The sequence below is a fragment of the Lagenorhynchus albirostris genome, chromosome 13, assembly GCF_949774975.1.
Source record: "Lagenorhynchus albirostris chromosome 13, mLagAlb1.1, whole genome shotgun sequence".
NCBI classification, from domain to species: domain Eukaryota; kingdom Metazoa; phylum Chordata; class Mammalia; order Artiodactyla; family Delphinidae; genus Lagenorhynchus; species Lagenorhynchus albirostris.
In genome coordinates, this window is record NC_083107.1 from 4,723,348 (window position 1) to 4,738,140 (window position 14,793).

General features: G+C 42.4%; 1 protein-coding gene across 1 annotated transcript; it reads right to left on the reverse strand.

The window, feature by feature from the left end:
- Positions 1-226: 226 nt before the first annotated feature.
- IL1RL1 (interleukin 1 receptor like 1) lies at positions 227-13,956 on the reverse strand. Its single transcript, XM_060169994.1, has 10 exons — positions 13,822-13,956; positions 13,054-13,264; positions 11,904-12,078; positions 11,645-11,807; positions 10,181-10,252; positions 8,508-8,649; positions 8,269-8,414; positions 4,805-4,951; positions 3,626-3,793; positions 227-756 (listed from the first exon to the last, which is right to left on the reverse strand). Exons 1-10 carry the CDS (start codon positions 13,880-13,882, stop codon positions 227-229), a joined length of 1,815 nt encoding a protein of 604 aa, XP_060025977.1. The 5' UTR covers positions 13,883-13,956.
- Positions 13,957-14,793: the final 837 nt, after the last annotated feature.

Genomic DNA, 14,793 nt, shown 5'->3' on the forward strand with positions numbered 1-14,793 from the left:
ACTCTAAAACTTTCAGTTTGATGTTCAAAATGTAGAATATCAACAAAGAATAAGGAGAGAGAGAAAGAGAGGGAGAGGGGAAGAGTAGTGAGAAGATGCTGGGCCACGATGGAGAAGGACCAACCACGGGAGACGAGGGAGGGGATGTGAGGTGGAGACAGCGAGCCTGAGGATGAAAATCTCGGGTATTTTCCATCCAGCCAGAACCAGGGAAATGGAAGTAAAGTCAGTGCATGAAACCTGAAGTCTGAATACCCTCGATACTCCCATTTCTGGAGCCTCCTCCCCCAGTGTCTGGTACAGAGGCGTGACCCAGCTGGGAGCGATTTGGATCCCCCAAACGCAGTGCATTAGCCGTCAAAGCAAGCACTGCTGCCCCCCGGGCGCTCGAGGATGCCGAGCGGGGAGTCTTTCTTGGAAGTTGGCTTGGCACCGGCATGTGGTACCTTATGTGCTTCCAGAACTTGGAATTCAGAGACTGTTTGTTGGCCACGAGGTCCTCCCTCCACTTGATGGTCCCCTGCACTTTGACGAGATGCTTGAGGGAGTCCTGAAGCTCCCCAAACTGCAGTCCGCTGGGCGGGCACAGAGCCTCCATTTCAATCAGGATGGCCTTGGAGTCGTTCCGGATGAGGATGTTGTGCAAGGCGATCTCCCACTCGTAGGCACACTCCTTGCTGTGCGTGACCTCAGGGGTCAGGATGAAGATGTGCCGCCTGCTCTTCTGAATGCTGGTTTCCACTGTGGTAGCTACATCTAGTGATAAAAGACACAGTGGGAGGGGTGAGGACACACACAGCCCTTTCACGATGAGAATATCCACCCCAAGCCTTCTTCTCTCCCAGGCAGAGCAGTCCAGAGTCCTTCAGTTCAGTGGGAACGTAGAGATATGTAGCAGGAGGCTTCGAATTCAGGTTCACTAGCTATCGATACATCTTATCTTCTTAGAATATTAGCTTACATGTTGTAAAGGGACTTAGAATTTTCACTCTCTTCTTACAGAACGTTCCATGCAAATGCAGCAGAACACACGTTCTTCTCAACACACATGGTACATTCTCAAGGTTAGATTATGTGTTGGGACACCAGACAAGTCTCAATAAGTTTAAGATTGAAATCCTATCAAGCATCTTTTCCAATCACAATAGTATGAAATTAGAAATCAGCTACCGGAAGAAAGTGGGAAAAATCACAAGTATATGGTGAAGCACATAGGTTGTGAACACCCACCGGGTCAATGAGCAGAGCAGTGGTTACCAGAGGGGGAGGCGCAGGGAGGGCAAAATGAGTAAAGGGGACCAAGTGTATGGTGATGGATGGAAACTAAATTTTTGGTGGTGAGCACGCTGTAAGTTGTACAGAAGTAGAAATACGTTGTACATATGAAACTCACATTCAACGAATGTTACCGCAAGAAAAATAAATCTTAAATAAATAAAATAAAAAGGGACAGTGGGGGAAAAAAAAATAGAGTGCAAACTCAGGAACCCTTCCTTCTCTGAACTGACTAAAGTCTCTAGGGAGTCCTGGATCCACTTCATTCCCCTAATAGTCTCTGTTTTAGAAGCTGATTTGATCCAGACTAGGGAAATCTTAAGGAAGATCAGATCCCCTTATCAAATCAGTGTTTATGGATCGTCAACTCCACGGTGATTTCACTTAACTTCTGGGTGGACTTAGAACATGTAAAACACCCAGCTCTCACGGCAAGGAGGGAACAGCATGATTAAGGAAGCACAACCATGAACAAAGCAACTCAAGACATTCTTAGGCAGTGGAGGCTGAAGACTGCCGGTCCACATGGTCTGAAACAGGAAATGAATGTCGAATAGTGCCCGACAGAGACCTTGTGTCAGTCAGGATCCTAACAAAAAGCTCGGCACCCTCAAAAGTACTGACTAAAGAGAATCTAATGAAAGGACAGTTTATAAAAGATGTGGGCAGAGCCAAAGGAAATCAACAAGCGATGGTGCAGAGCCCCACAGCAGGTGATGTCAGGGAGCCACAACTGCCCTCCAGGTGTGACGGGAGGGGAGCGGTGATGGAGCCCAAAGCAGGTACGTGTCTGAGGATGGCCAGCTGACAGGAGCCAGTGCTTCAGCAGAGAGGGGCACAGCTACCCAGGGGACCCCACCCAGAGGGAACAGGGATGCACCCTGCCCTCCGAGCACCTGCCAGTGCCTCCCATTGGCCAAGCCCAGCGTGGAGCAGAGAGCAAGGGGGTGACGCCTTCTGTAAGGATCAGCTACCAGACCACTGGATGGAGGAGGGGGCAGAATGAATTTGAAGCAGCAAATGGAGAGTAATTGTCATGGGAAGAAATACACTGCATGGGCCTGTCATGAACTTTTTCTAAGGGAAGAGTGAAGTTTGGTGTTGTTTTGTTGGATTTTGTTTTACTTTGGTTGAGGTAAGGTCAGAGGACATACTTGAGAGAGGCGGAGGTGGGAAACTTTTCCAAACGAAAAACAGCACGATAAAGGCCACACAAGCTTGAGCACCCGTGAGTTGGCACTCACGTTTGGCTGGGGAGAGGTGTCACTAGAAATGAGGTCGGCGGACCTAAGAAAGAAGAGATGGAGAGCATGTCACACCTGGTGTGACATCACAAACAACTGGAGTCCCTGCAGCCTCATAAGCAGACGCGTAACAGGCAATGAGCATCTGAATAACATGACATTGCTCTCGACTTGCAGGGGTAGCCAGTGGGGAGAGCTGAAGCAAGAAGAGAGCCTCGGGAGAGATGTGGGTTACGTTTTCCTGAATTGCGCTCTATACATGTCTCCCAAGCTGGTACTAGGCCATTAACATTATCCAAATAATGCAGGATAAACCAGATTCACCTGTCGTGTATACATTTAATTCCATAGACACTTGAAGCCCTCTTTGCAGTAGGAATGCCGTTTAAACTCACAGTCTATTAAACATTGACTTTAGAGGACTTACACTCATGATGTCCCTGCCTTATTCATATTCCACACACTTCCTGGTCCCTGAGGAATGTGAGAAGGGCGAGAAAGAGGGTTCCTAGATACTTGACATAAATATGGAGGGAAAGGAGAACGACTACTGAATGCCAGAATTGTGACCCTACTGTCAAAATCACATGAAATCAACTAGGAATATTAAGGAACAGAAGACACAATTCTATCTGTTCTTGTGAGGATATAAATTTGCAGATGTGTCACCAATATAAGGAAATCATAAAGCCTTTCTGAGTCCTTTCAAATATTTTAGCCAGTGCCTCTGGATAGTAGAACAAAATTCCTTGGATTTCAAGTCCTCCTTCAAATCTTCTAGAGGGACTTCAGAGATGTCAGTTATCCTAGTGGTGGACATGGGGAATGAAGTAGGGGCTGGACCCTGCTAAATCCACAAGCAAGGATGCCTTATCCTGTCTTCATATCACTGACACGACTGTGAAGACCACAGGATCAGGGTGGTGATGGGGGCAGGAGAAGCAAAGAGTAAGTACCTCCTTCTCCTGGAGAAATATTGAAAAGCTCTAGTCTTATGACCTGGAATAATAATTGCAGCTCCTGATGATGGCAGGGATAAGACCACCTATTACTTATCCTTCTGATGAATGTGAATTTCTGTCCCTGATGGTTGTTGACAGTTTTACCTTCTCCAGGGAGCAGATCTCTCCCATAAATGTACAAGTCGTAGCCACATTTATTTTCAAGAACGTCAGGCAGAATCTGGTGAACAAAGTACTCCACAGAGCTGGCCCCCTCTGGACTGTTTTTACAGTTCCGTGGATAGATCACGTAAGCATCATAGATCTTCCCATCTGAAGATGAGAACAAAGAACACAATGTTATTACTTGGTCCTCAAAAATTCTCATTGGACTCTTAGTAGACATTCTTCAGGGAGTTTTATGGCTGTTGGTGAATGTATCTCATCGCCCCAAATAATCTAGAATCCAGAGACCATGACAACAATCTACTGCCACAAAATGTCATCAGGAAACCAATATTAGTCCCAAAGTTCTCCTTTTTACGGTCTCAGACTGAATGATAAAAAACAGGCAAGAGCCTGACTAGTTTAGTTCAAACCATATTGTCAAGTTTGATTAATAATCTGTTAATAAGTATTAATACTCATGGCTAAGGGGCTTTCTGCTGTGCTGAGCAGATCTCAAGTTTAGCTTTTGTTTTCCCCATGGGGACGTGAAAATGCTAAAGGGTAATTAACGGTGGCAAAAGAGTAGAAGTCTTTAAGGATCTGACTTTCCCACAAATCAAATAATTAGCTCTAGTTGAGTGACCCATATGGAAAATCTAAATTTTATCTGCCTCCAAATGAAAGAACGGTGTTCATATTTAAATAAGCAGGCGGCACTGTCTTCTTTCATGGGTATACATCTGTAGGTAGGTAAGACTCTTTATGGAAGAGCGTTTCTGGTAAAATACATTGCATTCTGATGGACCTTTCTAACCTGTTCACATCTGGAAAACAGGGACAATTTTGTTAATGTTTTGACTTCCATAAAGTTTTCCCGTTTTCCAAAATGCCCTTTCTGGGCTTGGAGCAGATTCTGCTACAGGGGATTTAGTAAGAACAGCAATTCTACGGGGGAGAAAACTGGTGCTGTTGGGATGAACCTCAGAACCACGAGGAGTGACAAGGCAGGATGGAGAGTGTCCTCTGAGTGGACTCAAAAAGGTTTATTGATAATATGCTAGCAAGCAAAAGGGAATCTGTGTTAAGTAGCATAACTATTAAGAGATTATTCGATAAACAACCAACAGCCCTTATAGAACCTTTTCTTTTGAAGAAAACTTGAAACTTGCCACTTACCGTTCCTAGTTTTGTGAGGTCTAGCTATGTCTCTCCAGAGCAGAATAATCTCAATCCAGAATGCTTTTAGAATTACCACCGAGACATTGATTAGCAAGAATAATATGCTAAATCCTGCAAGCACATAGTAGGTGCTTTGTTGATCCACTATTCAAAAGATAGGGGGAGGAGAAAAATGATCATTATTATTCCTAAAACAGGAGAAAATAAATACGTGGATGCTGGCTTCCACTGGGATGAGAGATTTATACAAGGGATGCCTACATGGCATTTTCATGGCTGTTTTAAGAATCAGTAAATTAATGTTTAGTGAGCCCCTACTCTGTGCAAGGCACCAGGCTAGGCATTGTAGGGGATTTTCAAAGCATAAGAGAAAGACAGACACATGTAAACTTAGCTAAGATTGGAAGTGAAAGCATTAGTTTTAGCTAGCAGAGGTTTTAGGAAGGTGTGCTCACTCCATGCTGGATTGGGCAGTGAAGGCTTCTTGCAGAATAAGGTCTCTGGAGGATGAGTAAGATTTAGATAGCTGCAAAAAAAAAAAAATGTATTCCTGGCAAGAGAGGATGCTGTGAGCCCAAGGGCAGAGACGGGGTGTGTCTTCTGAGGAAGGGGGATGATGCAGTTTGGGGAATTACTGGAACATATGATTGGAATGGTGGGTCTAGGGCTAGGTTCTGATCAGATTTGAGGCTCCAGCTACAGCATTTTGTCTCTATTCTGGTCATGAGAGCCACTGAAGAGTGCTGAGTGGTTCGCTAACAGTGAAAGTGGTTTACAAGCGAGATTAATCTGATGGTAGTGGAAGTTTTGTTTCTATAACTCACAGGTCCTCGGAGTCGAATGGGATGAGAAGTTTCTGCATTAGGGGCCAGATTCATGCAATAATGAGAAAGGAATGGACAGACCTGGCATTGGCGGCGTTAAGGACAAAGAATCAACAGGTCTTGGGGACTTACTGCATCTGGGCTTGGTGGCATAGGAAAGCAGGGAAGAAACAAGAGCTCTCTAAGTCTCTAATGTGTATTTGATGAAGTCAAATGACTGGGTTTTAGGTCCTGAATATGCCCTATATTTCCCTTCTGATGAACATTATTAGCCATCACTGAACTTTTATCCTTACTCATTGCTTCATAACGTATATATGCAAGATGGTCCCCGTATTTATTGAATCAGATATATACAAACTGAATGTAAGAACGGTGCTCGTCAATAGTATTTTTGGCTGTTTTAAGTTTACTTCCCTCCTTAGAATCGTTAACTATCCCATCTTACAAATAGTCCCACTTAAAGATAAATGTGAAAAGACTCTCAAATGAGATTTGGCTAGATAGCTCCCTTTTCATTTTCATCTGATCTCAAAACACAGGCTCCCAGTTTTGCCATAGAAAATCCCTAGTCTGTATTTGCAAATCCCTTCATTAGTTCACCAGCTCCCTGTGTATCCACACTATGAAATCAAGAATGACCAAGGTGGGGACTTTCCTGGCAGTCCAGAGGTTAGGACTCCGAGCTTCCATTGCAGGGGGGTGCGGGTTCGATTTCTGGTCGGGGAACTAAGATCCCACGTGCTGCATGACATGGTCAAAAAATTTTTTTTAATTAAAAAAAGAATGACCAAGGTGAACCGATCCAAAACTGAAAATTGTGAGTGAGCCTAGTGTCTGCACTGTCATCAGTTTAAATGATAAATACTCCCTAAGTGAATTATTTCAACAGGATTCCTTTCCAGGTCACTCTTTCTACAAATCCTATCTGGATGCATGCCGGGAATCCCTATTTCTTGTGAAGTAGTTATGCATGTGACTAGCTAACTAGAAGAAAGAAGTTAATCCAAGACCTTAAGGCAAGTTGAAGTTCAGTATCTTCCTAAATGTTAGTTATTTTATAAATGTATAAGTGATCCTTGTACGTGTTGACTAAACACTGAATACTTTCTGTAAGAGCTTATAAACAGGAAACACTGCTTGCCTTTGAATCCTGGCTCTGTAACTGCAGCCTGGCCAATTATTCAACCTCTCTTTGCCTCAGTTTCCTCACCTATAAAACTAGATGATGGTAATAGTCTCTTCATCGTGGATTTTTGATAAAATAAATGAAAAATTATATGGGAAATCATGACAGGTCCTGGTACCTAGGGAACAATGAATAAATGTGTACTATTATTATTAATAGCAGTAGTATCAAATGTTTAATGATATTTAATAATATGGGGACACAGGTTTTTTAGTTTTTGTTTTTAAAATTCAGGACAATGTGTAATTTCTTTTATTGTATGATTAGAAATAAGGGAATTCATTGTGACCTTTGAGAGCAGTTGTAACAGTTTTTGTTTAATCGACATAGTTGTTGAGACAGAGTATAATTGTGTTGCTTTGAAGAAACACAGGTGAAAGGTAGCATATACAGATGAATTAGAAGGAACAAAATCACCAAGTACATGTAACGTGAAAACAATTCCAATACACAGGCACCCGGAGAACGTTCATATAATGACAATGTGAGAAAAGCATGGGGATAAGGACAGCATGGCAGTGCTAGGGGTGGAGGTGGCTTCCTCTTTCTTGCGGGATCTTCCGTGCCCACCAGAACCACAAATGTCACCCTAAAATGACATCTCAACAGGGTCCACATGTCCTGGGGTGACACAGTTATAACTGGCAGAATCCTGATGACCCATGGAACATGATAGCATTTAAAATCATCTACAGTAGTCATGATTCCGTTTGTTTTATAACAGCTTGCAAATCGGTGGTTAAAGTTGAATTCAAAAGACCCTATCTGACTGGTGGTCTGTTTTCTCATCTCTCCCAACCATGTTGTGCCTTTGTGGGTTTATCCAAATTAATCTGGACTATACCCCACTTAGGGGTATAAACTGGGAGTTTACCTCTCCCTATGACTATGTGACAAACACATTACATAATTTCTACATAGTGGTACATGGAGTGACAAGTTAAAGTACCAAAATTTTCTCCCCACCCTTCATTACACCGGATTAAATGCTACATCTAACCAGTGGGGTGTCTTTATCTGGACATGCAAACAAGTGAGGAAATTGACAGGTGGTCAGGAAGGAAATGTTTGTCAAACTACTTTTCTGCCATCATTGTGTGCGCAGTGATACACGGAGGGAGTGGAAGCAAGATGCCTTTGCACCCGAGAGGAGGGGCACGTCCTCACGGACTCGTTTAACGCTGTCTGGACGTGCCGAGGATGGGAAGCACAGTGAATGTGGCGTGGCTTCGTTTTTGTCTTGAATTCTCTACACACAATATGTCCCCCTGTTGCCTACACCCAAGACAGATCTTTTCTCCCCCTGCCTCCAATCTATGAGATGGACCACTCTGACTTGATGGACTCCCCAGAGCCACACTCCAATACACCGTTCCCTAAGAATATGATTCAGCTTCCGGTTGTTAACAGCAAACTCAGGTGACCCAAGTCTCAGAGACATGCCTTACTTGGATTTTTCCTCCTTAGTCTTACGGTGTGCGTGATCAGGCCACGGAAATTCATGGCCAGACAGTCGTACTTCAGTGAGAAATCCTCTTCCTTTACATCCGCTATTCTTAACACGGCGTTTAGGCAAGTCAGCTCGCTGCGAGAACTAGTAAGACAACCTGTTACTTTCAGTGCTTATTTTGCAATTGCAAACTTTGTGGGAAGGGAAGGGGATGCTTTAACTGAGACTGCAAAATACCTTTGAGTTTGCTCTTGCAACACTTGCATTCTTGCTTCACCGAAGTTCTCAACGTTGCTTCCGTTAACCTGCCACAGGATGTCAGCCATGGTCTGAGAGCCTTTCCCAAAGCAAGCAGAGCACCTTAGGTTTGCTGGTTTTCCTAGATGAGAAGGAAAGCGATTCACCAATAAAAGTCCGTTCTGCAGGGAGGACTTAATTTAATTGCAGGTGAGAAAAAGTCATTGAACGTCTAGTGTGTGTCATGAATTGATTCCCATTTCCTTTCCTCATCTTCAGCACCTTCCTCCTTCTCTGCCCTCGCTTTGCCACCTTCTCCGTCTCCCATCGTTTTCATCACACTCACAGTTCAGGTTGAAGCTCAGGCCCCTCTCCCCTCTCCCCTGCAGTGGAAACTATAGAGGCTTCACCAATGCCACGTTACAATCTAAGATTTCCCCTTACTACGCATTGCCATTTCTTTTCCTTTTGTTTTTTTAATTAGAGTAGAGTTGCTTTACACTGTTGTGTTAGTTTCTGCTGTACAGCAAAGTGAATCAATCAGTCACATGTATATGTGTATATCCCCTCTTCCTTGGATGTCTTCCACTCCTTTCTTCTCCTATGGAATTCCCTTCATCTCTCTGTAAGCTACCTTTGTCGGTAAAACCGTTTCACCTGAATCAGCCACAATCCCACTGCTTAATCGTCCAACAAGAGCCTCTCCACTCCCACTCCTGTTAATTTGAGATTTCCTCCTTTCAGAACTAAAAGCTTAAGGGCTGATTCCTGCCTTGGGTTGGGTACTCAGCCATCCTTTACTGAGTTCTTCGTCTCTGTGTCAAGAATTAAGCATCTGAAGAGGGATGAGGAACTTAGAGTCTCCAGGGAGGTGACAACGGTATAAGCAAACGATCAGAACACACGGTATTCTAGTGTTTTAACAGAAAGGTAGACAAGTGGCATGGGAATACAGAGGGAGCCATCAGGGCAGGGAGCAGGGCTGGTGCTGGTGGCCCTGGATCAGAGCCGGATGCTGGCTGTGATCGTGCTCCCTGGCAGGTAAGGAGGCGGGCAGGGGGATTTCACGGAGGAGGGGGTACTCGAGCTTCGTGTCGACGGATGGGAAGGAGGGCATTGGCGAAAGCAGGGAGGAATGTGGAAAACCCCGCAAAGCAGTAGAGCAGCTCTGAGGCAGTCAGCGTCGTTTTGCTTTACGTGCTAAGAACTCTGATTTTGACCCCATTCTCTCAGGGAACCAGGACAAGCAGAGACGGACAGAGGCATACAATCTGGGTTCTCCTCCATCACCATTTATTCACGCCGCATCCTTGGGTATGTCATTGAGCCTCTCTAAGCCTAGGCATCCACAAGCATAAAGTGGGGACGATATCTACCTCCTTGGACAGTTGGATAGAAGTGAGAGGGAAATGAGGTAGCACACATGAAAGCACCAAAATAAGTAAATAAAATAGAGCCCAGTGCAGTACAAATGTAAGTGCCGTACGTTGCTGTGACCACATATTCCTACTATTAGCAAGGGCCCAAGGTGGGTGTTTCCAAATACGCATCTCATTTAATCTTCACGATCCGCTGTGGTAACAGCCTGACCCCTGCTTGGGGAATTCAGAACAGGGGTCATATGGAAAGATGTTCCAGACGAAACATTGACAGTATTCTTAAAGTTTTCTTACCAATTTCCACTTCCTTTGTTTCATTCTGTGGAGGGGCTATAATTACTGGAAGCAAAGAAAAGCTTTGCTTATCTGAAATCAAAGAGAATATAAATATGTAAATCTATATAAATATTTAAACATTTAAATATAAATATGTAATTAATTAAATATAAATATGAGGCAAGCATTGGGTGGTCATCAATATAAAGCTTGTATTTCCATATTTCTGTCCTTTTTCACATGATGTTTCTCAGATTTTTCTCGTTGTGATCCATGGCAACAAATACACAACATACACACGCGCACACACGCAAAACAAAAACGTTCCAGCAATACGTCCTCTTACTACCTGTGATGTTTTATGATATTTTCTATTCTCTTTTTATCATCAAAACAAATGCCATCCGGAGCATTAAATTAATTGCATGACGCAGCAATGGTCAGAAAACGACGATTCTATAGGAAAAAGCATAACGAACGCTACAGGGACGAGTTCAAACGACTCCTGAAGTGATAAACACGTAAGTCCACACTTCCGCTCACAGCGTTCCACCCGTGTGGCCCACCCTATCAGGAAGTTCAAATGCCTGTGGCACTGACGCGTAGACACGGTGAATGCACGGCTGCGTTCCCGCACCCCTTGATTCTCATTTATTTCGGGATGGTGTGATTAAGGACCCCTGCGGGTTTTGATGTTGAACACTGAGAGGTACTAACACAAATGTGGTCCAGCGATGCCTATTTTACAGCGGTGGGGCACTGGAAAACTACAAACCAAAACTCCTCTCCACGACTGCTCTGCCCTGAGGAATCTGCCAGACATACAGGTCCTGCTTCATCTCCACCCATAGATCAAGCTCTGCTAAGGAGACCCCAACTCTTTGTAGATTTAACAGGCTTGACTGTGAAGTCTCACCCCTCATGGACTTTTATAGAATTTAAAGTAATTTTGAAAAAAAAAGGTAGAATTAAATGACCTCCTTAAGGTCCTGGATGATGATGAAAGCATTGCAAATCGAGATTGCAAATCAGCCAACAATATCTATGTATCTCTTTATAAAGCTTCTCACTCAACTTCTAACCGGCTAGTCATGACAGAGGTGAAATCGATTTTCCTCTATTTACAGAACCTCTGACAACAAACTGCGAGACAAAGAGTTAATCTTGCTCTCCAAATAGTGGTACTGCCATTCAAAAAAACGTTAGGTTAGCATTCAGATCACATTATCTTTGAAAAATGAAGCCACAGAGGACAGAACAGATGTGGCTTTGGATCAGCAGCGTAATTTCCCTCCAAAATGTCTTACATCTTGATAGTGCATTTAGAAAATCTCTTTGCGTCACATTAGAAAATACACATAAGATGAGTCAGGAGGAAGTTTGGGGAGGAGCATGGAGTACCGGCAAATCAACAAGAAGGACACAATTTCTGTCACGTTAGCTTTTTCCAAGTATTGCATTTTGTTGAATTCAGTAGCTTACCAATAACTGTGAATGACCTGGTTGCAGTCACAGTATAATTGACTCCATTTTCATTGTGCATAAATTTACATGTATAATCACCAGTGTCCTTGCTGTTTGCACGGTCAATCAGCAAAAATGACTTGTGTGCTCGGTACCTGGGTCCTTGAAGAACTTCACAATTCTGAAATGAAAAGTTCCAGTCCACTTTCAGTAATTCTTTACTTCCACCTATTCTGATGGTGTGATTTTCATCTATTTCCTGCACGTTTCCTTTTACCTTAAACCACTCCACAGGCGCTGTCCAATTGTAGAGGTCAATTGTAGGACAATATATTTTGGAATTTCTTTCTGATCCAGATGTTGTTGAATATATCAGAAAGTCTGGAATATCACAACCTGGTTGTTTTTTATAAATGGTGACATTCACATATCCAGTCTTATTGGAGGTAGGACTATGAAAATAAATCAAACAATTTTTTAAAAAGTCACTTAGCGTTATGAAATAACTTAACCCAGCTCTAACTTTTACTTAATATTGCTTTTCTTCCTAAAACAATTGACAGATAGTGGTTCTTCTTCTAAAATAATCATTAAAATCTAGAGTTTTAAATGCTTTTTGTTACATTTTAGGTACAACGCAACCCCTACAGTAGCCTTTAAAATGATTCCCTCACCATTTCTGTATACGCTGTACGTGCTGTAACACTGAGACCTGATATAATAAAGATAATTAGTATTTATTAAGAGTTTACTGTGTATCTCATTTTATTCTCATAGCCACGCTTTGAAGTGGGTTCTACTATCACGTGTATTTTACAGATGAGGAAACAAGGATGGAGAAGTAACTTACCAGCAATGCGCAGCTAACTAGTGACACACCGTGACTTTGAAACTAACGCTGTCTGACCTCAGAACCTAGGCACCTAACTGTACCCATCTTGCCTTTTGACTTAGTTCATCTGACACCTTGCACGTACCAAACAGGCGCAAAATCACAAGAGTTGGCAATTTACATGTAGAGTGAGGGACTTGTGGGCCCCCAGTCTCAGGTAAACTTCTTGGGTTTGCCCCTCACGTGGGAGGCACGGATGACCCCCCTTTTACACCCATCATAAGCCTCCTGACACCCCACATCTAGGCTGCTGGTTTGTTCTGATTTGGAGCCCAACGTGAGCAACTGCTCTCAGTTTTCCTGGTCACTAGAAAAGCTAGGTCTTTTTCTAATTGGGCTACAACTTAAACCCTGTCATTATACATCCAGAGAGTTCACCATCACCTAAAGCCCAACCTCATGGTGTTCCTCAGGTGCTCTTTTATTCCAATCACTTTATAAATTCAACTGCTGCAGAGAGGTCTAGAAAGAGAAGGGAAGTGAGGCAGCTCAGACTATCAACTCTGAAAGACAAAGGAACAGGACTGGATAATACCTTCTGATAATGCAAGTATAAAATCCGGAATCATTGACTTTGGCTGGGAGAAACTTAAGACGTTCCCCTGAGGCAACTACACGACTTCTTCTCTGGGTGGTAATATGTTTGTTGGTTTTTGAGTAATACCAGACCACAGGGTACCGAGATTTTTCTTGTCTGGGACATCTCACAATTAAAGCCTCATTTTCCAGGCCCCAAGATGATTTGCCTGCAAATAAAAAATATGTATAAATATCATCCTGAAGTGATCATATAAAAAGGATTACAATTTCTGTATTCTAAATATCCCCTTCTAGGATTAAATTTAGAAACTGGTCACACTTTGAGAAAGAATAAGTAAATGATCTAAGATCTTTTAGGAAATATTCTAATGGATACACAGATTAGTGACTTAATTTGGAGCTAGATCCTTCACATTGCTCCAAAGGAAAGCATCCATGTCATCTACCAAAGTGTGTTGTCAGTCAACAAACGCTGTCAATACCTTCTACGTGCAGGCACCGTATTAAATTTTGACGCATTTGAATATGTAAAATTAAAATTATGCTATATTTGTTATGGGCATATATATATATATATATATATATATATATATATATATATCCTGATAGATTGGTGATGAAGAATGACTGCAGAGCATAAATGAATTTTCTAGGTTACCATTCAGCTAGGGCAATTGGAAGCAGGCAATTTAAAACTAGGCAAATGTTCTTGGAATTACTTAATTAAAAAAATTTTAAATGTCAGTTCAAAAGCAATACTTACTAAATGTAGCTGATGTGGAAGGTATGAGAATTGCTGGAATTACCAAGACCCAAAGTCTCATTCTCAGTTTCTCAATCTAGAGCAAGTGTTGGTAACCGATTCTCAAGACGATTCAAGGCAGATCTGTGACACACGATGGGGAGGCTCCCCTCTAGGTGGTTGATGGTATTCCCTAAGATTTATAGTTGGAAAGAGTTGTCAGTATCTCTGACAAAAAGACACCAAAAAATAAGTCAGACAAAATCACAAGCAAAATATTTACAGCCATGATTTTTACTTGCTCAATACCGCCCAGGAAAATTATTCATGAACAGATCTTTAATATGTATAAATATGTATAGGAGCAGACTTCAGACACGTATCATTGCATTTATTCCTACTGGACTTTTGGACCACGCAGGGCTTACGACAGCCATGCTATATCACCGTCTCGTGAGAATGTACCAAAGCTAAATTAAGAGGAAAAAAATGGGTTTCTATTTTTGAAAAAAAAGAAAATTATAAAATTCAACAGACCTTAGAAAATACAATATTATAAATGCAGATATGAAACCCAGACATCCACACAGGATGGCAGCTGTGTGTACACACACATGACTCCCGCCTGCCCTCAAGCACACAGGCAAACAAACGGTCATCCCAAAGCAACTAAGGAATAGAGGAAAGTTTAGATGGGTAAAACAGTCATCAAATAGTTGCCCTGGACACTATACCAAACCCTCAGAAATGTGTCCCTGCCCCTGCCTATCCCCAAGATTCGCCAAAAGCTTTCTAAGAAGAGTTGAAGGTCTGTGAAAAATAATGACATACTTTTTCTTTCAGCAAAAGGATAACTTAACCATATCATTTTTTCCTTAAAAAGTTAGGAGAGAGATGGAACCAATACAGAAACTGACAAATATAGAATGAATACAACAACCTTAATATATTTTCAGAAAGCACATTTCCTCTAAACATGAATTGTTGATACTT

What these genes read in the sequence shown, in the direction of transcription:
- IL1RL1 (XM_060169994.1), bottom strand. Translation starts at nt 13,882, where the DNA reads ATGAGACTTTGGGTCTTGGTAATTCCAGCAATTCTCATACCTTCCACA. An exon ending in CAGGTCATTCACAGTTATTG is followed by an intron (nt 10,253 to 11,644) that starts GTAAGCTACTGA and finishes CTTTGATTTCAG; the next exon opens with ATAAGCAAAGCTTTTCTTTG. An exon ending in ACCTCACAAAACTAGGAACG is followed by an intron (nt 3,794 to 4,804) that starts GTAAGTGGCAAG and finishes TCTCATCTTCAG; the next exon opens with ATGGGAAGATCTATGATGCT.